The 24,713-nt window shown below is 36.2% G+C and overlaps 1 protein-coding gene across 1 annotated transcript in view; it reads left to right on the top strand.

Moving 5' to 3' along the window:
• Positions 1–24,713, top strand: part of SPATA5 (spermatogenesis associated 5) — a 323,817-nt gene that overhangs the window by 5,724 nt on the left and 293,380 nt on the right. Inside the window, exons 3-9 of the mRNA XM_039241597.1 lie at positions 1,230–1,387; positions 4,891–4,949; positions 5,568–6,206; positions 7,114–7,243; positions 7,510–7,566; positions 10,276–10,399; positions 13,315–13,570. Coding sequence (XP_039097528.1) covers positions 1,230–1,387; positions 4,891–4,949; positions 5,568–6,206; positions 7,114–7,243; positions 7,510–7,566; positions 10,276–10,399; positions 13,315–13,570 — 1,423 coding nt within the window. The remainder of the gene's footprint in view (positions 1–1,229; positions 1,388–4,890; positions 4,950–5,567; positions 6,207–7,113; positions 7,244–7,509; positions 7,567–10,275; positions 10,400–13,314; positions 13,571–24,713) is intronic.

The raw sequence follows: 24,713 nt of genomic DNA, 5'->3' as shown, positions 1-24,713 counted from the left end.
TCATGACCTGAGCTGAAGTTGGACGCTCAACTGACTGAACCACCCAGGCGCCCCCGAAAACTATATTTTAAATGACCCTCACATCTATATAAACTTGTCCTTCCTTTGATGTCTATGAGTACCCTGGAAAAAGTAGCCTCTAAAATATAGAGACTGGCCTTTTCTCCCAAGGTGGTGACACACACACACTAGCAGCCCTGTCTCCTCCAGTTTGTTAATTATATTTCTTCATAGAAATGTTATTTGGGTGTATGAAAGTCATCTTTTTTATAAACAAATATTTGATTACCTTTCCTGTTTTCAGCTCTTTGTTCTTGTTGCTCTTCATTACATTTGAGGCTCGGAACGTAGGACCTTTCCTGGATCATTTTTGGCAGGTCGACCTTCTTCCCTGCTGCCGGCCTATGTCTCTGTTCTGTCTTCTGCTGCTTCATCAATCAGTGTTCTCTCATCTAGCGGTGTCCTCTGAAAGTGATTTGAAATCAGTTATGTACTGATGGCACACTTCTCATTCTTTTCATTATTCTTAAAGAAAAAAAAAAAGAAAAAAAGTTCTTTACTGTGTCTCGTGGAGACTGCAAATGTGTGAACTCAGCCCACTATCTAGAGCTGGAAATCTTTGCTTCTCTTCCTTAACATTTAAGTCTGGTGAGATCCAGGTTCCCATGAAGCTGATATGCCAGCTCCTTCCCTACTTCCTGGATGAAGTTTATGCTCCAGGCTGGGTTACCTTACAGTTAGCTTGTCTTTAGTATTTTGTCCCATTTTCTTCTTATTATATGTTAATGCTTTAGTGTCTTTTCGTAAATTACCTTTCAGATCTTTTACCATTTTCACTGTGGGATCATTCCTAATCCTTGCAAAAAGATGAAATTAAATATTTATTAAAAGTTTCTTGGGGGCACCTGGGTGGTTCAGTTGGTTGAGCATATGACTTCGGCTCAGGTCATGATCTCACAGCTTGTGAGTTTGAGCCCTGCATTGAGCTCACTGCTGTTAGCGCAGAACCCGCTTTGGATCTTCTGCTCCCTTCTCTCTCTCTCAAAAATAAATAAATCTTGAAGAAAAAAAAAAGCTTTTTGTAACTTTTGTCAGATTGTAAGTCCTTTAGAGGGATGAAGACTGTTTTGCAGATCCATATACTTAGTTGTGCTTAGTTTTCTGCCTTATAAATTAATGATCTATGAATGTTTATTTTCTCATATTTTTATTTCCTGTGTTCTGGGCAGGTCTATACGGCCTGGCCTGTGGCAGGATTTCCTGGAGGCAAGGTTGGCCTGAGTGAAATGGCACAGAAGAATGTGGGTGTGAAGGTTGGTGATGCCATTCAAGTCCAGCCTCTGTTGGGTGCTGTGCTTCACGCTGAGGAAATGGACGTGGCACTCAGGTTTGGTGCTTTTCTTTTGTGACAGTCTGGATCAGTACTGCTCAGTAGAAATAGGACAAGAGTCACAAATGTGAACCACATATATAATTTTGCATTTTCTGGTAGCCCCATTTATGAAGGAAAATGAAGTTGGTGAAATGTTTCATTTAATGTGTAATTTAGTCATTATTTGAATATGAATGATTAATATTTAGTATTAAACCAATTATTGTAAGATTTTATTTTAACTTATAATAACTATAAAAAATTATTAATAAGTCTTGAAAATCCAATGTGCATGTTATACTTGCAGCACATCTCAATTTAGGCTAGCCACATTTAAGCGTTCCATAGCCACTCGTGGTGAGTGGCAAGTGGGTCTACTGTGTTAGTCAGTATAAGCTAGATGACTGCTACATAATGTGTGGACTAGAGGCTCTAGTGCCCTGTGATTAGAGTCTGCCCTGATATATTTGGTGAGAGGAATTATTACTGATGTATATTCAACGGTAGTTTTCATCTTGGTTTGCAGTGTAATCAGAGATGTTGTAAAGGAGGGAGTAGATTACTGTGAATAGGCAGGAAATAAGTTTTAATCAAGACTGTTTAAACAAATTACCTGAGTATTTTAACTCATTGATTATTCAATCTAATAAAACCAGTTATATTTATTAGATTTTGAAATAGTCCCTCATCAAAGACTAATTGTTTGAATCACCTTATCAATATAGCTAAAGTATATCACCCATTGTTTTGGATATTCTGTTTGCATAAGACTATTCTGATAGTCTTAGTTTGCATATTCAAAATTTGTTTTAAAAAAAGTATCTTTTGATACTTTAATACTACCTTATTAACCATTTTGGGGATGTGTTTACTTAATATGCAAGAATCACAAAACATTTTTCAGTCATTAGTTTGATTTCAAAATGTTTTCTTCTCTTTTGATACTTTTGTAGATTTCAGGTTGGAGTATTAGCATATTTTTTTTTCTTATAAACCAGGAAACTTTTTTCAGAGAACTTAATAACATTTTAGGGAACAGTAAAATACAAGGAAGAGGGGAAAAGAGAGCTCAGCATGTGTTGTGCACCAGCTGTGATCTAGCACACACATGTGCATGCACTTTTTCCCTCTTCTCTCATTTAATCCTCTGAACATCCTACCCGTATTTATCCCTTTCTTAAAGATAAGGAAATGGCCTGAGTGAGAAGTAACTTACCCATTATTTTATAGGTTAGGTAGTAGTTGTACACCGATTCAACAGTATTTATCTTGATTTTGAGACAGTGCTGCAGGTTGTGGTCATCAGTTGATTGGATTTTGACGATCTGGCTTGTGTGACCTCTGGAGGGCGCTGTAGTCTTAGGTGATAATGATAGCCTACTATACAGGGACTGTTAAGTGTTAAGTGTTTTAAATGGAAGCTTGGTTTTTACAGTTTTATTTTTAAAAAATCTTGTGTTTTAAATGTGGCAGCAGAGCTTAGACAAGAAACTTAATTTCCAAATAAATCAGTAATTTTAGTCTGCAGATTATATACCCTTCGGTTGCTTTTGAAAAATTTTATTAGTAAGCTTAGAGCTCCTTCTAGTGGAGGTTATTTTATCTGCACCTATTCAGTTTTTAAATGCAAAACTTACTGAATATTTCTACCATTCTTATACACATTTGTGAATATCTTCTATTCAGAGTTTAATAAATAGGAATGATTTAAATATAACTGGTTTCAGAGTTCTATAAACAGAAGTGAATTTAAGCATTTAAGGAGATACAATTTCCTTTGTAGTTTATACATGTATTTAATTTGAAATTTCCTTCGTGTTCTATTTTTTCTCTCTATATGAATACACATATGAGTATGAGTGATTCTCATTATTCGTGCTAAGTATGTTCTATAAAGGTGCTGTGAATACTGCATTAACAATGTATGTATATCTATATTTAATGTTACGTATTTATGTTTAAATACATACTTAACATATGTTATATATAATAGCATATGCTAATGACATTAATATGTTTAGTGCATATTTAGTATAAAAACATATATGTATCTTACATTATAATCTCAAGACAACTCAGTCTGATAGATTTTCGCCTCTTTATTTTATAAAAGAGAAGTGGTTGAGAAGTGTTGAATGACTTGCCTGAGGCCACCTCACTAACAGATACCAAAGTTAGGATTCAGATCTGCAACTGGCCCATGAGCTGAACCGTTTGCTGTACACTGCACAGCCTCCTACCATCTTCGCTCTCCATCCTCTTGTCTCTGAAACAGTTAAAGCAACAGTCCTTTTCCAACCTTAGCTAGGAAAGTGTTTAGTGACTCCGTCGTTTTGCCTGCTCTACACATGTCCATGAATGACTAAAAGCTCTGCTAGTATTGATTTGGGGGTTACAAATAAATTGTAGCAGGTGGGTGAATCTGCAAATAATGAAGTTGACACTATTGGTTTTGTTTGTTGCTCATAAAGTGACTGGAGAACAAGGGTTAGAGTTGGACCAGATGGGTCTGCTAATATACCGCTTCTTGAGCTAAACTATCACTTTTCCACCAATCTCTGGCAGATCTCACAACCGTAGGCCTCCTCTGCTGGAATGGGCTACTTACATGTGGGGAAGAAGGAAAAATGTACCTATTTTGAGAACTGTCCAAGAGTATGTTTCTTCACAAGTATAATGATTTTTAGATGTACCTACTTCTTATACTCAAGCAATCCTCCTGAAAGACAATCATTAGTCAGAAGAAGGGGTTCTCATTTTTCCTTAGGCATGCCCTGTCTCCAGAATAAAATTACGTTACACCATTACTCTCCCTTTTTCTTGTTTCATAAACCTCTTCAGGTAATGTCCTATTAGGACTTAATTTTCCTGAAAGATAATTTCTAAATTATAGAATGGGAGTGAAGTAAGCTATGAGTAAAAGCCTTTCTCCAAGCTAGGCAATTTCAGAAAAGGGACAGTTAATTTAGATCAATGTTTCTCGAATATTGTTGGCTATGACAAACACACACACACACACACAAAATACATTTCATTATTTCATTGTCATCCAGTATATGAATATATCCAAAGATATGGTGCACGTATGTACTCATGTGTGTACCTGTATACATGAGTATATAGATGTGTATATATATGTATGTGTAAGAAAGCAATCCTTTTCTAAGCAGTATTTACCCTTTCTACATGTGATGTACTTTTGACATTTTGTATTCTATTAAAAAATACTATATGGGATTGACTGATATGATTTCATGATCCACTAATGGATAGTACTCTATATTTTGAAGAACATTGATTTAGGTCATTAGGACACCAAATTGCGAATCATTTTTCCATGGCTATAAGAAGTATCTGAAAAGTGTAAATCATCCCAGAATTGTATAAACCATTTCCAGGTTGTAAACGAATTATTCTGTAGATTAGTTCTGCATTACAATTGTGGATATGTAATTTTATGTTACTTTTTAGTTTCTGGTGTACTCGATGCTGATTTCTGTTTCTCCCACTCTTTACAGTGACAAAAATATGGATATTAATGAAGAACAACTGACTGGTTGTCTTCTGAGAAAACTAGGTGAGAGACATATTTTAAATAGTTTTTTAAATTGTGAGAAGCAAGATAGCAGTAAATAAAGTAATGTGTCTTTGAGGTCTTGTATAGATCATAGTTTTCTTCCACATAATGTGGAGGATGTTCTTCTCAATGAATTACTGTCTTTTTGAGATAGGAGTTTTTTCTTCCCAATTAATTGATTGGCAGTTGAGCAATGGAGAGAATACATGACTTGTCTATGGACAAAGTCAATGTTAGAACTGAGACTTTTAACCCTTGAGCTCTTGGTCTTTCCTATGAGAAATGTTACCTTGGAGTGTCAGGTATGTGTACCATTTTAGGTGAGTTTATTATTAGATATGGAATGCCTGGCTATGTGTTGACATAGTTGATAGAATCCTAGATGTATTGAGCGTAGAGGGTTTTAAAGAGTTAGCTTATCCTTCTGTCTCCAGATAGTGCTCTGTCAAATGGGAATATTAAGTTGTCTTTTTTACGGCAATTATTTTATTAATACACGTATCTTTGATTTAGTCTTTCAGTCAGATAGTTTTGTTAATAGATGGAATAAACTGCTATTTACACATTAAATGGGTAAGAGTTATGCTAACATATATTTTTTTAAAAATTATTTTCTAGATGGCAAAATTGTTTTACCAGGCAACTTTTTGTATTGTACATTCTATGGACGACCATGCAAGCTGGAAGTGTTGAGAGTGAAAGGGACAGATGGCATGCTATTGAGAAGACCTCAGGATGATACCAATGCCCAAGGAATGGCCTGCGAACAGCCCAGCACAGAAACTAGTACCCTGGATGTAGCCTTACAGCTAAGCCAGTTAGAACTGGAAGAGCCTCAAGATCCGACATCAAGCAGTACTCCTTGCAAACCAGTAGATGACAGAATGATAAATAAAGCTAGTGACATTTTGTTGGATGTTACACAGAGTCCTAGGGACAGCTGTGGACTTGAACTAGCAGAAGTCACAGGACTTAAATGTAGTTTTGAGTCGGCCAAAGAGGGAAATGAGCAACTTGTCAATGAAGAGAGATTGCTAAAGTCAGCCTATGTGGGAGCAAAGTGCCACACTGATATTTTTTATTTTATTTCTTCAACAACGAGAGTGAATTTTACAAAGATTTGTAAAAATTCAGAAGGGCAAGACAACCAATTCAAAGTAACTTATGACATGATAGGAGGCTTAAATAGTCAGCTGAAAACAATTAGAGAAATAATTGAATTGCCTCTCAAGCAGCCTGAACTTTTCAAGAGTTATGGTATGATTCCTTCAGTGTATTGCACCCAGACGTATTAACTTCTAAAAGCATTTGGCTCATTCCACTTATGTAATAATTGCTCACTTTCTTTTCTTGTTTTTCTTTCCTGAGTGGTAGGGATGGTAGGAGATGTTAGTTGCTTTGGGAGATGCCAGTTAAACTGTGAACCTTTTTCCATGCTTGATGTCTTTAGATTGTAATGCGAGTTAGCTACAGCCTTGTCTCTTCTAATTGCATACTTCCACAGTTGTTTGTAGTGGATCTAGAATTAGTATTTTGTCATTCTGGATCAGCTGTAATAGCCAAAGAAGTAGACCAAACATTCAAATATGTTGGATAAAACTTCTTTGTTAGGAAATGTAGCTGTGTGCAGATCTCCTTGCATTAAGCAAGTGGTTAAGGGAGCGATTGGCTCCTAAGAAACTCAGGGATTCCCTTCTGTGGTAACTGACCAGATCCTCTACATATATTTGGTGCCTTTTCCTTTTTCATGAGTCTCTCTCTATATGGAATGAATTCTTGGATCAACATTTTGCTAGTAATGTTTATATAGTCTAGGATGGTTAGTTGGATGAAAATTAAGATTGATGGCTTGTTTTAGATGCTCTTGTTCTTGTCTGAGCTTTGGTTCTGATCATTGAACTGTGCTGTGTGGGATGGGGCATGGCAGTTTTGTGGGTGTCCAGCCAGTTTTTCACCAGTTGGCCTGGCCTGGTTGGGTCTACAGAGAGAGAAAAAGTCATTTCTGGAGATCAGTGTTTGGGCCAATTAGTATATTTTGTGGGGAAGGGGCAAAGTCAAAAGGTCTGACTCTTACTTTTGTGATACAAGGTAAATTTACAACTCATGCTTGCAGTCATATGATAGAAACCTAGTAATGTTGAATACAATCTTCTTTTTCTTCTAGGAATTCCTCCACCTAGAGGAGTGTTACTCTATGGCCCTCCAGGTACTGGGAAGACCATGATTGCTAGGGCTGTTGCTAATGAAGTCGGAGCCTATGTTTCTGTGATTAATGGTCCTGAAATTATAAGCAAGTAGGTGCATAATTTAATAGAATAAATGGTTTTATTAAATACTTCTTAAATGTGTTTCAAAAAATGCATAGCATTCTCTCTGAATATTTCGTATGTTGAAATACTTTAAATTTGCTTTTAATTGTGTATAAAAATTAAGTTTGGAAAATAATTTTTGAAAGTAGTTTTAAGTATTCTGGAAATATTTGAAAAGTCGGATGAGCTTTTATAGACAAAACTTTAAAAACACTAAAAGTTGTTCCTTAAATGTATTTTATTTGTTACAGATTTTATGGGGAGACAGAAGCAAGGCTCCGTCAGATATTTGCTGAAGCCACTCTACGGTATTCTTTACATTTAATATTGGTAATTAGTAGTCAGGGGTATATCAATCAAAGTAGAGTTACTAACACTGTATGAGGCATGAAAGAACAGTACAAAAATAATACTGATACCACTAGAAATGATTGTGAATCTAATGAAGTTGTATTTAATGTATTTTTATCTAATATTGTTTTGAAAGTTTGATAAGTGAGTTACTGAATTACATACAGTAGAAGAATTAAAACATAGTAAATCATGTGATTTTGCTTGAGTATGTAAATTTATGATTTTCTTTCTTTAAAGTATCTAGGGTACTTAGATATATCCAGTTTATCTAGTTGCCTTAGTAGATTGTATTATAGTAGTTCTTTATGCTTAATTTTTTTTTTTATTATAGTTTGCTTCAAATTGATAAATATGTTTCTTTGGAAACAGTTCTATTCGATTATTTCTCAGTTTAGGCTACCTATTACACTGCAGTGAGTATAAGAGTATGGTCTATATGGTTTAATGTAATGTTATTCATAATAAGGCTGTCTTTACCACTGTTTTGGTATTTAACTTACTGTAATTCTACTCTCATCAAAAGAACTTTCATATTTAAAGTTTTTTTTTTTCCCCCAGAGAAGCAGATGTAATAAGTAGTTGGTTATCCCAATACTAAAAATTTGAGTACCAGTGGCATACTTTGTTATGTAGTATGTTTTTATTGTTATATTACTGGCTGTTGAAACTTTCTATTTTGAGGGAATTCACATCTCTTTATGGAAGAACTTATCAACTTGAGAGTTCTTCTTTAATAGGCTAAAAAAAAAAGAGTGCAAGCATTTGGAGTTTCTTTTTTTAATGTTTATTTATTTTTGTTTATTTTTGAGGCAGAGTGCGAGTGGGGGAGGGGTGGAGGGAGAGGGAGACGCAGAATCCAAGTAGGCTCCAGGCTCTGACCTGTCAGCACAGAGACCTATGCGGGGCTTGAACCCATGAACCATTAGATCATGACCTGAGCTGAAGTTGGATGCTCAACTTAGTGAGCCACCCAGGCACCCCGCCTCCCAGTCCCTTTCTTAAATGTTTATTGGAATTTCTGTTCCTTGGACTTTACACCTGCTCCAAGGGACATCTCTGCCCTCATCTTCTGAATTGTTGCAGTCATAACAATTTATTGGGCATTAATGGGCAACTTTTGTTTGGGTATAGACTCATGAACAGTAGACCATTCTCAATAGTCTGCTTTTTATTCAGTTCAGATCTGTTAGGATATGATATTGGTCAATTAATAATTTTGGCTACAATTAATCTAAGGTTTTTCAGTTTAACATCCCTATTGCCTTTGTCTTAATATTATTAAGTCCTAAATTTGATACATTACATTTCCTTTTATTAATTAAGTTTTTATTTTAATTCTAGTATAGTTTACAGTGTCATATTAGTTTCAGGTGTACAGTATAGTGACTCTGCAATTCCATACATCACCCATTGCTCCTCAGGATGATTGTCCTCCTTAATCCCCATCACCTATTTCACCCATCCCTCTGGTAACCATCAGTTTGTTCTCTAAGAGTCTGTCTTTTGGCTTGTCTCTCTCCCTCTATTTGTTTTCCTTTGCTCATTTGTCTTGTTTCTTAAATTCAACAGATAAGTGAAATAATATGGTATTTGCCTTTCTGTTACTAACTCATTTCACTTAGTATTATACTTCGTAGCTCCATCCATGTCATTGCAAATGGCAAGATTTCATTCTTTTTATGGCTGAATAATATTCCATTGTGTATTAATACCACGTCTTCCTTATCCACTCATTTATTGTTGGACACTTGAGCTGCTTCCATAATTTGGCTATGGTAAATAATGCTGCTATAACATAGGGGTGCAACCATCCTTTGAATGAGCATTTTTGTAGTTTTTGGTAAAAGTCCAGTAGTGTGATTGCTGGATTGTAGGGTAGTTCTGGTTTTAACTTTCTGAGGAACTTCCACAGTGACTGTACTATGTTGCATTCCTGCCAGCATGAGGCATGAGGGTTCCTTTTTCTCCACATCCACATCAGCACTTGTTCTTTCTGATGTTTTTGATTTTAGCCATTCTGACCAGCAGGGGTGATATCTCATTGTAGTTTTGAAATGCATTTCTCTGATGATAAGTGATGTTGAGCATCGTTTCATGTATTAGTTGGCTATCTGTATATCTTCTTTGGAGAAATGTATGTTCATGTCTTCTGCCCATTTTTAGTTGGATTATTTGTGTTTTGGGTGTTGAGGTGCATCAGTTCTTCTTCTATTTTAGATAATAACCCTTTGTAGAATATGTCATTGCAAATATCTTCTCCCATTTAGTAGCGTTGCCTTTTAGTTGTTGATTATTTTGTTTGCTGTGCGGAAGGTTTTTATTTTGATATATTCCCAATAGGTGTTTTTTGCTGTTTTTTTTTGTTTTGTTTTTTTGCCCCTTGACTCAGGAGACATATCTAGAAAAATGCTTCTCTGGCCAATGTCAGAGAAATTACTGCCTGTGCTCTCTTCTAGGAATTTTATGGTTTCAGTTCTCATATTTAGGTTTTTAACCCATTTTTGAATTTATTTTTGTGTATGGTGTAAGTTTCATTCTTTTGCATGTGCATTTCAGTTAAGAATTTAAAAGTACTCTGTTTCAGTCTTATAATTGGAATGCATTGTATCAAATTTAAAAATCAAATATATATTAAAGAACTCATTTTATGTGTTTGTCTTTAGGCACCCATCAATTATTTTTATTGATGAGCTGGATGCGCTTTGTCCTAAAAGAGAAGGAGCTCAGAATGAAGTGGAAAAAAGAGTGGTAGCGTCACTGTTAACACTGATGGATGGTATTGGTTCAGTAAGTATAGCACCAGTATTGATTCTGTGTAGAAAACGGTTGACTCTCAATAGTATATATGTAGTAGCAAAAACTATCAAATATGTCTGAGTTTTGGGGTATTCTAGGATAGGGAAAAATATTAGCCATAAAAACTAGAGGAGAGAGGCCTAAAATAATTTTCTTCAGCAGAAATCTTAGTAACTTCTAGAATAGTATACATGCTCTGTTTTTCTGGTATATAAAAGAATATACCATGATGGACTTCTTTTGTAATAAATGATATTAACTTAAAAACGAGAAACAAATTTCAGTAAGGAAGATGTAGATAGATTTTAGAGGATTTTATTGAGAAATTTCATGAGTAAGTCTTCAATACTTATGTATTGATTCTTTTGGGGCTTTAAGTTTGACAAGTGAAAGGAAAGAAAGAATAATGGAGAAATATGTTTGTGCAAAATTAAATCTTTTTTTATTTATTTTTATTTTTAAAAATTTTTAATTATTTTTTTTAATGTTTTATTTATTTCTAGGAGAGAGAGAGAGAGAGACAGCTTGAGCAGGGGAGGGCCAGAGAGAGAGGGAGTCACAGACTGAAACAGGCTCCAGGCTCTGAGCTGGCAGTCAGCACAGAGCCCGACGCGGGGCTCGAACCCACGAACCGTGAGATCATGATCTAAGCGAAAGTCGGACGCTTAACCAACTAAGCCACCCAGGCGCCCCTTAAATCTTTTTTTAATTAAAAAAATTTTTTGATGTTTTTTTATTTTTTGAGAGAGAAAGAGAGAGCAAGCTGGTAAGGTCAGAGAGAGGGAGAGAGAAATCCCACGCAGGCTCCACGCTTTCAACACAGAGCCAGATGCGGGGCTTGAACTTACGAATCATGAGATCATGACTTGAACTGAAACCAAGAGTCAGATGCTTAACCGACTGAGCCACCCAGGTACCCCTGTTTCTGGAAGGTTTAAAAAGGAGCTACCCATGTTACCAGATTCTCTGGTAGGGCATTCACTTGCATATTATAAAGACTATACTGCTTATGAAAGGAAGATCCATAGAGTAGAAGCAGGAATGAAGAAAAATTCTTTCAGACCCCTGACAGCCATTCACCAGAAGAATACATTTCTTATGCAGGATTGTAAATAACATGTTTTGTAGAGTCATAAAATGTTAGAAACAAAAGAAATTTTAGAAATCATGTAGTCCCAAGTCCTTTTGCACATTGAAAAACTGGTCTTTTAGAACTTTTTGTTTTTCACTAGCTGTTGGTAAAAACTAAACGTGAAGATAACGTGAAGGTTGGCTTTTAAGTCTCCATTATATGCTAACATGGGTTATAATTTTAACAGTAACATTAGAGAAGAGTTGAAACCTGGAGGAGGCTGGATGCCCACCTCGTTCTCAGTTTAGGTGCAGTAACAAGGTGTGACCATGTCCCAGGTTTGCTTTTGCATCTTTAAAATTGGAAAATTCTGTAATGTTACCATGTTGGAGCAGGTAGGGCTCTGAGGACTGACTTACAATAACAACACTCACGAGAGACATACATAAACTGGGATGCCAGTTTTGTCTATTTACAATAAGAATATAATTATTAAGCCAACCAAGTATCTTTGTTTATGGATGAATCTTTTCATCTTGAAGGCAAATATGTATGGAGAGCTGTATGATAATTAGAAGAGCTTTGAGGAATATGAAAACAGATAGAAGGCTTTGTGTTGGAGGATCTTAATTACTATGTCATTCTGCTTTCTCTGCTGTTGAAATAAGTCTGCTGTGGACTGGTGTTCTTTCCTGTGGGCAGGACTGGAAGCATCGGACACTGATGTTTTAGTGTGAAAATGCTTAAGGGCCTAGATTCATAATTCATAGATTTTATCGTAATCCATGCATTTCTGTTGGCACATCTAGTATAATTGAACAGGTTTGAGTTTTCTTACTTTGAATCATGTTTCAGTTAAGCTTGTATTACACTTGGGTCATCAGAATAGAATGTTGGATAATGTCCACAGGTGGCTGATCATTATGTTTTTTTATAATTTGTTGTTTTAAATTTCATTCCTGGGGCACCTGGGTGGCTCAGTCAGTTAAACGTCTGACTTTGGGTCAGATTAAGATCTTATGGTTCATAGGTTTGAGCCCTGTGTTGGGCTCTATGCTGACAGCTTAGAGCCTGGAGCCTGCTTCGGATTCTGTCTCCCTCTCTCTGCCCCTCCCCTGCTCGTTCTCTCTCTCTCTTTCTCTGAAAGATAAACATTAAGAAAAATTCATTCCCATGTGAAAAATCCATAAATTTCTAGGAATTTAAACATTTATCAAAATAAATAAGCATAGTCTGTATGTGAAGATTTCTTCGACAGCTGTATAATAAGTCTTGTTCTATTGTTCAAGACTGTGACCTTGTTCAAAGGTCATAGTCTTTGCTTTCTTTTATTTATTTATTTATTTTTGAGAGAGAGAGAGAGAGAGAGAGAGAGAATCTGAAATAGGCTCCAGGCTCGGAGCTGTCAGCACAGAGCCTGATGCGGGGCTCGAACTCACTTACCACGAGATCATGACCTGAGCTGAAGTTGGATGCTTAAATTACTGAGCCACCCAGGTGCCCCAGTAGTGTTTCCTTTCAAAGAACAATGGGAAGGAAAGGACAAATGAAGACAAATATGTGGTATGATATTATATTTTCTTATTCATGAAAATGGTGAAATTCAGATGCTAAAAGTGTGAGATATGTCACTTACTATAGTTGGAAAGGTAATTATTGAAAACTTTCTAGGTGAGGGAGTATTTAGGGTGAACTTAGATATGGGATGAGAAATAAAAGTGTAAAGAGTGGGACTTAAGCAGTCTGGACAGTTATATTCATCTGACCTATAAAGCCAGTGCCAATATATATTTATTACTTTTAAAAGTTATGAAATTTATTCTCATTTTGTTAGGAAAGAAGTGAAGGACAAGTGTTGGTCCTTGGGGCCACAAATCGCCCTCAGGCCTTAGATGCTGCACTGCGAAGACCTGGACGATTTGATAAAGAGATTGAGATTGGAGTTCCTAATGCTGAGGATCGGCTAGATATCCTCCAGAAACTTCTTCGAACAGCACCCCACTCGCTCACTGAAGCTGAGCTGCTACAGTTGGCAAATAGTGCTCATGGGTATGTTGGAGCGGACTTGAAAGCCTTGTGTAATGAAGCAGGTGAGAGTGCTTTGCTACTGTGAGTCTGTATTGATGGGCTTCATAAAGCTGGTTTACTTACATACTAATAATTTACATCTTATATCTAAATGGAAATAGGTTATTATTTCTAATCATAAAATATATATTGAAAACTAGATAAATCAGAAAACTATGAAAAAAATTATGCTTAATCTTACCTCCTAAAGGTAACCACTTTTATAGCATACATCGTTTTACACTTTTCCCAAGTACACACACACTTTAAGATGCTTTAATGGCATTAATATTTATTGATACTGTGCTGTGAAAATCAGGGAGAAGTGCTTACAGGAGGATCAAAATTTTCCTTATGGAGAAGCTTTGTAGTTCTTGAATTGTTGAAAAAGTACTTAGCAAAACCTAGGAATTCTATGCCTCAGTGTATGTGATGGTGATTTTTAAGTCTGAAAATGTGTCAGGGCTGTTATTAATCAGTTGGCTTTTTGACTTTAAGAACTTCAACATGCCATAACCGTAGTTACTTTGAAAGCCCTTAACTAAGACCTTTTAACATCTGTGTAATTTTACAGAGTAATTTTACCTGTGAAAAATGTATTCAAATCAGGTCAGTTTTTATAAGCTATTGAAATAAGAATTTATTGAGAAAATATGTAATAGTTTTTTATTGTTCTGTTTCTGTTTGTTTTTTGGTCTCAGGAAGATGTGTTTATTTTCTGATAACCTTGAAAAGCTGGGCATATAGCTCAGAGCATCTCTGGTTTGCCAGTAATCTTAGGTTCCTTAAATTTATTCCCATTTCTTGTGTGGGCATATGTTTCTAGGTCCTTTTATACTTTAGATGGAATTTTTTACTGCGTTGTTTTCTCTCATTCCAGTTTGTGACCGACCCAATGTTTTCAAGAGGTATTTTAAAGTTTAGCCAGTTTAGGTAATGAAAAAAATTGAATTTTTTAGTTGGAATTTTAGTTATTTTAGAGTTTTAGTATAGAAATATGGTAACTTTTACTTCCAAATTATTGATTCACAGTTAATCTAAGGTATTAGACTTTGAAGATCTTTCCATTAGTCCTTTTATCTTTCTAATCTGGCTCCATATATGCAGGGAAGAGAATATAGAACAAAACAAGCTGAAAAAGAAAACTTGGAAGAGTTATTTAGGGGTCTTTGTCTTACTTTTGGTGAAGAAAATCTGCTTTTATTCTATTTCATCCTTGTCAGAATTTCCATGATAGAGGACGCACAGTTGGGGGAGACTAAACATTCTTTTGGTACATTGGTCTAGGAAAGATCCCTTTCTACCTAGTTTCTTGTGCTTCACAAGAAATGGTGGATGTAGTCATGGAAATGAATTCCCTAGTGATCAAGATGCAGAAGTATCAATGGATAACTTTGCTTCCTTCAATTAGGTGATAATGAAGAGTTTGAATTAACAACGTAGGCATTTCTTTGGACTATCTAGAGGAGGATTCATTCTTCACTATCTTTTATCAGGCATTTTTTTTTACTTTCTAATACATTCATGCACTCTAGAAGACTCTGGGAACCTTGCTGTTCAGAAACACACAATCTGATGAAGGAAAGGGATTTGTGAATAACTACTTAACACAGTAAGATATGTACTTCTAAAACTTTGGAGGATGTAGTAACTTCTGTGGGGAAAGGAGTGCTGTGGTTATGTAAAAAAAAGTGATATCTAAGAAGAAGCTTAAAGAAAAAGAGTTCTACAGGCAGAATGAGGGGAATAAGAAGGTGGGAGAGGGTAAATAAAGATTCTTTCAACCAATTCTCACACCAGCCCTTCCACATAAGTATCAGATAGACTGAGGAAGGTCTTGCAGCTGGTATGTGGTAGAGTTAGGATTTAAACTTAAGGTCATTTTATTACCAATCTAGGTTCTGCATCAAAATTAAATCACAAAACACACATTTTTGTCAGAGTGGTATAAGGCTTTTTGACTTAATTTTTTATTTCACAGGTAAGAATAGTCCAGAAATTGAGTTATGTCCTGAGACATTAAGGGGTATTGTGATAATGTAATTTACATACTAGATGTAAAGAAGACCATCTGCTTTCATAGACACTGTAGTACCCCCAAGAACTTTAGGAAAATGACAAGAAGATTTGAGAGATCTAATGTTACATTTAAATGAAATGTAAGTTTCATACATTTAAATGAAAAAGTTGTGAAAGGATCAGAAGGTGGGATGGAGAGGGGCCTCCAACCTGAAGTTGTGTATGTATGTATGTGGGATATACGTGCACATACAAACAGTAAATAAATATTAACTTCTCTTAATGTGACATAATAGTAATTTCAAATTTTAAGTATTGATCTTTTTCCCCCCAGTCTAGCAATGAATTAGTTTATGAGAAAGTAAATTTAAAAAAGATCAGCATTATAATTAAAGTGTAGGGAAAATATTTAGTTTTGTGTATACTGTCTTAAATACTAGTGTATGTTGTGTTATGTAGTGTCATTCTCTACATAGCAGAATCAGGTTTAAGATCAGTGTACTAGAATTTTTTTGCAATGCATTTTTCTAAAATGGCAGGGGCTATAGTAGAACATGGATTTGAGAGTTGGACAGACTTCGGTCAAGTTCTTTGCCTTATCTGAGTCTTAGTTTTCCCCATTTGTAGATTGAGGGGGTTATGGTAGATGGTATCTAAGTGCCCTGTAAATATGACATTCCCTAGGTAAAAGGGAGAACAGGAAAGAAATGGGAAAACAGAATGAAAGGATAGGAAGGATTAGAAAAAGGAAGGGGGAAAATAACAAAGAAATATCCAAGTCACTAACTGTGGCCTAGCCTCATTAGCTACTTTGTTCATATATCTGGCCTTTCTGTCCTTCATTGTTTTCTCTTCTGTACCTGTTTGTCTGAATAACTGAAACTTAAGTGATTACTTGGGGCTTTCTCTCATAGCATTCTTGGAAATAACAAAAGCCAGCTTAGGTCAGTTGTGAAGTTAAGTGCATTTTGTCATTGAAACAATTTTGTAATTTCTGACTACAGATTTGACATGAGTAAATTATAAATTTGGCTAATAGTGCAACTCAGAAGGAAAGATAAAACAACTCTAAAACTCAGTAAGGATTAAAAATAGTAGAATTACACTCCAAGTGCTATTGAACGGCATAAATGTATCCCACAAATTAGACACCCAGGGGTATTTCCATATATTACAATGTGTGTATTGAGCATAGGAAGGATAAATTCAGCTATGTGGTAAATTTGAACTACTCTCCTAGTTATCGATAAAAAGAATTGAGCACTTAATGTTGCATCCTACCTAACTTTAGAGAGATTATTAGGAGGGAATAATTTGAATGGGTTTTTAGTCTTTTATTTATTTTTGAGAGAGAGAGAGAGAGAGAGAGAGAGACAGCATGAGCAGGGAAGGGTCAAAGAGAGAGGGAGACACAGAATCCAAAGACAGGCTCCAGGCTCTGAGCTGTCAGCACAGAGCCCGACGCGGGGCTCGAACACATGAATCATGAGATCATGACCTGAGCTGAAGTTGGACGCTTAAGCAACTGAGCCACCCAGGCGCCTCTGTTTTTAGTCTTTTAAAATAACTGCCTAGGGAAGTTTGAACTGGTTCTTTTTTTTCTTTTTTTTTTAAACACGTAGTTTAAAAAAACAGAAGCAATTACAATCATTACATTGATCTTAGAATTATACACAAAGTTAGAATCGCTGATCTTATTAAAAAAGTTTTTTTTTGATGTTTATTTTTGAGAGACAGAGAGCATGAGTGGGAAAGAGGCAGGGAGAGAGAGAGACATAGAATTTGAAGCAGGCTCCAGGCTCTGAGCTGTCAGCACAGAGCCTGACGCAGGGCTTGAACTCATGAATTGTGAGATTTTGGCCTGAGCCGAAGTCAGACGCCCAACTGACTAGGCCACCTAGGCACCCCCTAGAATCACTGTTTTTCAAAAAAAGAATCATGATAATACCTTAATATTTGGAGGTAGTGTTAATGATTTCTGGTACATAGTAAGTGCTCAATAAGTATTTGATCTGACAAGTGTATATGAAAGCTGGGAGACTTAATGAGAGTTAAGTACCACCCCACTCCCCTTGGAGAGCAATAAAAATGTTTATTAACCTGAGAGTTGAATCAGTTTTCTTTTTAAACTCCTGTGAGATTCATCTCCCCCTCTCCTCTGTTAACTTCAGAAATCCGTGTCTGTGCTGAGGAAACAACTCCCTGTGGTTATTGCTACTTTTATAGGTAGCAGTAAACAAGGTGTAAGTGTTCTGTGAATCCTTAAATTAGTGCTGCTATTTTCTTGAAAATTTCAGTCCATTTTTGGCTTCCTACTGACAGGCTTTCTCAGCTGTGGCCCTGGCTATGGACTTTGTATTTTATTTAAAACCTGTGCTGTTCAGGAAGCATTTTCATTGTTCACCAGTTGTACTATGCTTAAATGGACAGCTTGAGAATGTTCACTGGCATAACTAGAAAGTAAGGCACTTTAACTTCCAGATTTGTGAGAACAGTGAGAAAGTCTAGCTTCAGGAAATGTATTCATAAGTACATAGTTAATTCTGTCTCTTTCTATTACTTATTCTTTTCCATGAAATCACATTCATTTCATATGTCCCCACTTCAGGACGGATCACTTGGAGCAGAGTTTCTCAGATTTTATTATGTATCAGAATCACCTGGAGACTTAGTAAACTATTGCTGGGTGTGCTCTACTCCCAGAGTTTCTGATTCAGTCTTGGCCAGTGCCAGTAAATTCTCACAAGTTCCCAGCAGATGCTCTTGGTCTGGGGAACACATTTGAAAGCTGCTGACTTAGGACAGGTTCTTAAGCCTCATGCATCAGGTTCACCTGGGAAGCTACACACACATTCCCTCTCCATATTTAATTAAGGAAAATAGAGAACTGGAGCCAGTATTTATGTTTCCCAACTGAGTTTGAAGCAGCCAGTTTTGCAGTTGCCTGTGAGAAGTATTCTGAATCATTTAGGCCAGTGGTTCTCCAGTTTAAACCTTTGTAAGAATCATGTGTAGAGCTTGTTAAAACACAATTTTGGGCCCCATACTACTAGTTCATTAGGTCCAGGTGGGGCCCCAAAATTTGCACTTCTATCAAGTTGTAGGTAATATCATTGCTGTGGGTCCAAGGGCTACCCTTTGAGAAGCACTGATCTTCATCTACTAACTCTGATTTTTGGAGATTCTCTGTAACTGGTTAAATAACTGGATAAATTTAGAGACTGTAAATCTCTGGCTACCTCTGATAGTGTTGGGTTTTTCCTAAGTTTTTATGTGATAGTAACACACTATTCCAAACTGTATCATATAACTCTCTAGGAGGAAATATGTGTCCAAATTTGTCTTGTAGGTATACATAATGGTTCTGAATAAAACTTAAAAGTGACCATGTTGATAGAAAAGTCACAATTAAGGAAACAGTTAAGAATTAACAGTTAAAAGGGGCGCCTGGGTGGCTTAGTTGGTTGAGCGTCCGACTTTCGCTTAGGTCATGATCTCGTGGTTCGTGGGTTCGAGCCCCTTGTGCTGACTGCCAGCTCAGAGCCTGGAGCCTGTTTCAGTCTGTGACTCCCTCTCTCTCTGACCCTCCCCTGCTCATGTTGTCTCTCTCTCTCTCTCTCCTAGAAATAAATAAAAAACATTAAAAAAAAAAAGAACAGTTAAGAATATAAATAAAAATACATGGGGCGCCTGGGTGGCTCAGTTGGTTAAGCATCTGACTTTGGCTCAGGTCATGATCTCATGGTTTGTGGGTTCGAGCCCCACATCAGGCTCTATACTGACAGGTCAGTGCCTGGAGCCTGTTTCAGATTCTGTCTTCCTCACACTCTGCCCTTCCCCCACTCGTGCTCTCTCTCTGTCTCAAAAATGAATAAACTAAAAAAAGATTTTTTTTTTAAAAGAATATAAATAAAAATACAGACATATGTTTTTCCTAGAATGTTTGCTTGCTTAAGATTTGTGGACCGGTGTATCCTTGAGTTTTTTGTGCATTGGCTGTCTGATGGTTCTCCTTCCTGGACTGCCTTCTAGTCAGGGAATCCTTGCCAGTTTTAACAAAGAGTGGTGCACAGATGTTTAATAATAGCATACATTGAAGTGATTCAGAATTCCATATACCCTAAGTGGATTATGTTTCCCATTGTTTTTGTAATCTAAAGGTTATTGTTTGTGGGACATTAATACAAAAGATCCAAGTCCCTATAGAATATAGGAATGTGAATGCATTTCCAGAGGATAGAAGGTTTATAACCTATTCCATAGTTTGTAAGAGTGATACTACATCTTCTACAGTGTGCTTATCTCAGTTCTAATCTTTTATTTCAGTATTATTAAATATTTTCTATATCTTTTAACTTTGTCTCCATAATATGAAAGTTGGAAATACTATAATCATGTTGGTTTCAACACTTGGATCTTTTATCTGAGCAGATATAATGTTTAATGTTGAGGATTGGGTGCAAAACTTATTTTCAAATGTTATATGTATTTTTTATAATTAATTTTGGGGCTAGAGTGTGGTTTGATATGTTGTGACTTTTCCAAAGCCTAATGTTTTGTAGCTCACCTTTTTAAGCAAAGGGCAGCTGCATTTTGAAATGTTTTATCTCAAGTGGACAAGTTGTTTACAAGCTCAACTCTGACACATCCTGACATTTAATGTCTGTGTTTGTATTCTTAATAGGATTAGGCTGCCTTTCTAATTAATTAGTTGCATAGCCTTTTATTAATTCCCTCAAAATTTATAATGTTTTAAATTAACAACATAGATCAACATACCGCACTTTTTTGGAAAACATGAAATGTTAATTATATAGCAGAGACATGAATTATATAAACTCTGCTGAATGTTAGAAGATGCTTAGCAACAATGTTTTCCAAATATAGGGATTTATTATAAACTTGTCCTTCTAAGGCTGCCTGTGCCATTTCAGGAGAGTGAATATAAATAGAGCTTGATTTCTTCAAGAAGTGGACTCGGTCATTTTGTTTACAGTGAAAGGAAGTACTTGCTTCACATTCTAAGAATTTATCTTTAGCATCCATGTTGATTACACATCATTTCAACATGTTCATACCAAATATTTGGGCCCTGATAAGATAGCATCACAGGAAGAATTAAAACTCTTATTTAAACAATGATTTTGTCATTATCACACTTAAGTAGGCCTCGTAATAATACAGTCTAATTACTATAACATAACTTCTTCTGAGATGGAAAATTTTATCTGTCTTGTACCAGAATTTTGAGATATTTATATCTCTTACTCCCCGCTCCCACCCCTCACTAGCTTATTTCAACAGGAATTTATGGAGGATCTACTATGTACCAAGTATGTAACAGTCCAGCTCTTATGAAAGGATTTTTCTAAAAATTTTCACCATTTTTTTTGAGTTCTGCCAATGTTGTTTTCTAAGTTAGAATTAAAATATTGATTCTACAAAAATTTAGTATTTAAGTCCAAGGAAGTAATAGGGTTTTGTGGAAAGCTTATGGTGACCTGTAGATTCAGATGCTACACTGCCCATTTAATTTCTTGAATTGCTTCTCCGCCTGCTTACCAGGGATATTATATTTTTTTAAAGAGTTCTTATGAGGTTTAAAAATATGGTCTGGTTGCAGTGACTATGGTTTATACGGACCCTTGTTTAAGTGTTGCTTTCTCTCTTTAAAAAATAAAATCATATTTTGTATATATTTGTGCATTTCTCTAGTAGCAGCTTATTTGGATTTTGGCAATACTGGTGTTTTATGAAATATTCTTGGTTATCCTAATACATGAGATATTAGAGAAATCTGGCAGAATCCTTTACCTTGCTAGAGAAGTAATTTTCCTGAATTTGGATCAGTAAATGTCTTGCTAATCAATAAGAAATGTAAACTAGAGGGGCTCTTTGGGAGGCTCAGTCAGTCAAGCATTCGACTTCGGCTTAGGTCATGGTCTCATGGTTCATGGGTTCAAGCCCTGCTCAGACTCTGTGCTGACCGCTCAGAGCCTGGAGCCTGCTTCTGATTCTGTGTTTCCCTGTCTCTCTGCCCCTCTCCTGCTCGTGCTCTGTCTCTCTCTCTCTCAAAAATAAACATTTAAAAAAAATTTTTTTTAAATGTAAACTAGAGATAGCTTGTTAGGACTTGTTTTGGGGTCTCCCCCTGCCAGATTTCCTGCTGAATTTGGGAGCTTTCCTATCATACATAGGCAGAGTCACAGTTTCTTCCCTACCATTGCCGCCCAGTGTTTGAGTCTGCTGCAGGCCAGTAGTAGAGCAACAAAATTAAATCGGTGTACTATATATTATGATCATCTCTCTCATCAATGCATTTTGTAATAGATAATGTCTTTATTATTGCAGCTGGATAAATAAGTGGTAATTATGCAGTAAAAATCTCATGAAACCATGAATTTTCTCATCTGTTTTGTAATTCTCAAATGTAATGATAGTTTTATTTGTGATGCTAGGAAAAACTACATAAATACTGTAGATTAAGAGATGGATTTTTTCTGTTGTTGGTCAGTGAATTGAATATCTTAATATTACTTTTGCTTTTTATTTGAAAGGACTGGAGCTGAATGGTTTGTTTCAGAAAAACAGGAGATAGTTTTGATTCTGTTTAAGCTCTCAGTGATGTATACTAAATACCTCACTAGTGGAAAGTTTTCTTGTCTTGCCACGAGTATAAATGTAGGGAACTTGAGGAAAGATTTTCTTCCTAATTAAAGCAATCACAAAAGTAAAATAAGTCTATCTAAATAAGATATTTCTAAGACTTATGTATTTATTTATTTATTTTACTCTTTATCAGATCCTGTCAGCTTGATTTTCAACATTTATTCAGAATTTGAGCTTTTAAAGAAACTAAATTGTTTCAATTGCTCTTAACTGGACTATTGGTATATCTTCTTCTGCCCACTCTGCCCTCCATTTCCCACCCTTTGTTATTCTTACCTTGTCTTAGCTGCAGGATTTGAATTGCAGGTTTGGGGATGAAGAGGGTCTTGGTTAGATTGGGGAGCTGTCAGCAATTAGATGGTGACTGAAGCCATTGAAATGAATGAAATCATTTAGGGTGAGTGGAGTTCATTCATTTATTTATTTATTGAGCCAGACACTGTACTAAGTGCTGGGACTGCCCCCTTGAACAAGACAGACCTGGACCCTCTCCTCTTAGAGCTCAGAATGCCTAAGGAAGAGTACCAGAGTAACAGGTAATTATAGTGCAGTGTGTTGGGTATTTGAGTCATGAGGGAGGTTTTAGAATGATAATGAGGAGAGAGGAGGGATTGGGGAGTGGCTATAGAGAGATGGGAAGAGAACTGAAAGAAAATGTTGACTCAGATAAGGGAAGATTTCAGAGCAGAAGTAATTAGAAATAGTTTATATTAGTTACCACTAATCCAGTGTGTCAGCCATTGTTTGAAGTGCCTTAACTTGTATTCATGCATGTTTTACTCACTGTGTCCTTTAAAAGTTATCTTCATTTTATAGGTGAGGAGACTTAGGTCAGAGAGGCTAAGGTACTTTTCCCAGGATCACACAGGGAATAAATAGTGGAGCTAGGAACAGCAGTATTAGAGACTGACTACAGTAACATCAGTTGCTTAGTTTCTTATCTGGGAAGTCCTGGTGGCCTTAGAAGAGAGCAATTCTAGTGGCATCCTATTGCTAGCTACTAGATTGCAATAAATTGAGGGGTGATTGAAAGTTGAGGGAACAGAGATAGTGCTTGTGAATTACTTTTTCAATTTTAATGTTATTATTTAGCATTTTGTACCTTCCATAAAAAAGGAATGAATATAGTTGGCCTGCCCTCTGCCTTTGCCATATCTGTGCCCTCTTTTCCTCCTCAGGTCAAAACCAGATCAGGTTATATTCCATCATCATTTTCCTGGTTCCTCCTTTCTGATCTGGGCCTGCTCTAGTCCACCAAGCCATAGATCTTCAGCCTGTCTTGGCAGAAGAATTGTACTCTATTCAACTATCTTTTTAAATTTTTTTTTTTTTTTTATATTTGAAGGAGGGACGGAGAGAAAGAGACACAGAATCCAAAGCAGGCTCCGGGCTCCAAGCTGTCAGCCCAGAGCCCAATGTGGGGCTCAAACTCATAAGCCATGAGATCATGACCTGAGCTGAAGTCAGACTCCCTACTGAGCCACCCAGACACCCCCAACCCCCCCACCCTTTGTTTAAAACTCAGCATTTAATGAGCTTGGGTAAGCCAAGTAAATAAATAATTTGATATTAAAAATTTGAAACTAAAAACTATATTTTTAGGAAAGTTTGTTAAACCTGGGACTAGTGAAATGAATTAATCCTGATGTTTTAGAACTAGGCCTTCTCAGAAATCATTTAGTACATTCCCTTCTTTCACAGATGAGGATAGACTCTGTGATCTATCCAGGCTCAAGCAGTGAGTGAAATCTTGGCCCAAGATTTGGATCTTGAAACCAGTGTGCTTTCTGTAGTGCCATTACTTTTAAAAGCAACTTTTGAAAGTGATAGTGGCTTCAGAATAGACCTGGCTCCTGCAGTCCGCTTACGTTACACCAAACATTTGAAATATAAATAAAGCAAGAACCACAATACCCTCTTTGAGGGTATTTTGTTTGATTTCTTTTCTATTAACGAGCAGTGAGAAATGGAACTCTCCCAGTGATATATCAAGTGGTACTTATCACCTTGTGTATACTTAACATTAAGTTGAGGAAGAGTAAAGACTCCAGATAAAACAGCAATTTTCTCTAGTTTGGATATTTTGAAGAAAATATGTTTTAAAAAAGGAGACATAGATTTTGTTATAGTTGCTTTTTGTCATCATGTGCCTGAGGAAATTTTATGTTCGACTTTTACAATTCAAATCTGAGATCCAGATGCCATGTTTCATGTTACTTTTTCACATAATTAAATGTCTGTAGGGTAGGTAGTAATTCTGAAAAGCATTAGTCCTGTGATCAGTTTAATTGTTAGCTTCCAGTGAAGCAACTTAAATGCAGTCTCAAAAATAATATAATTTAGTCAGCATAGAGTATAAAATTTTGGATTCCATATGTGTGGGACAAGATGATGTTTGTTGACTGAATCTGGAGCAGATGGTTTTGAAGAACATGAATTTAGAATAATTGCTCGTATCCAGAAATGATTATATCTGGG

Source organism: Hyaena hyaena, unplaced genomic scaffold (genome assembly GCF_003009895.1).
Source record: "Hyaena hyaena isolate Hyena2069 unplaced genomic scaffold, ASM300989v1 scaffold_198, whole genome shotgun sequence".
Taxonomy (NCBI): Eukaryota; Metazoa; Chordata; class Mammalia; order Carnivora; family Hyaenidae; genus Hyaena; species Hyaena hyaena.
The sequence above is the reverse complement of the archived record's forward strand: the minus strand, read 5'-3'. Positions and strand labels throughout refer to the sequence as shown.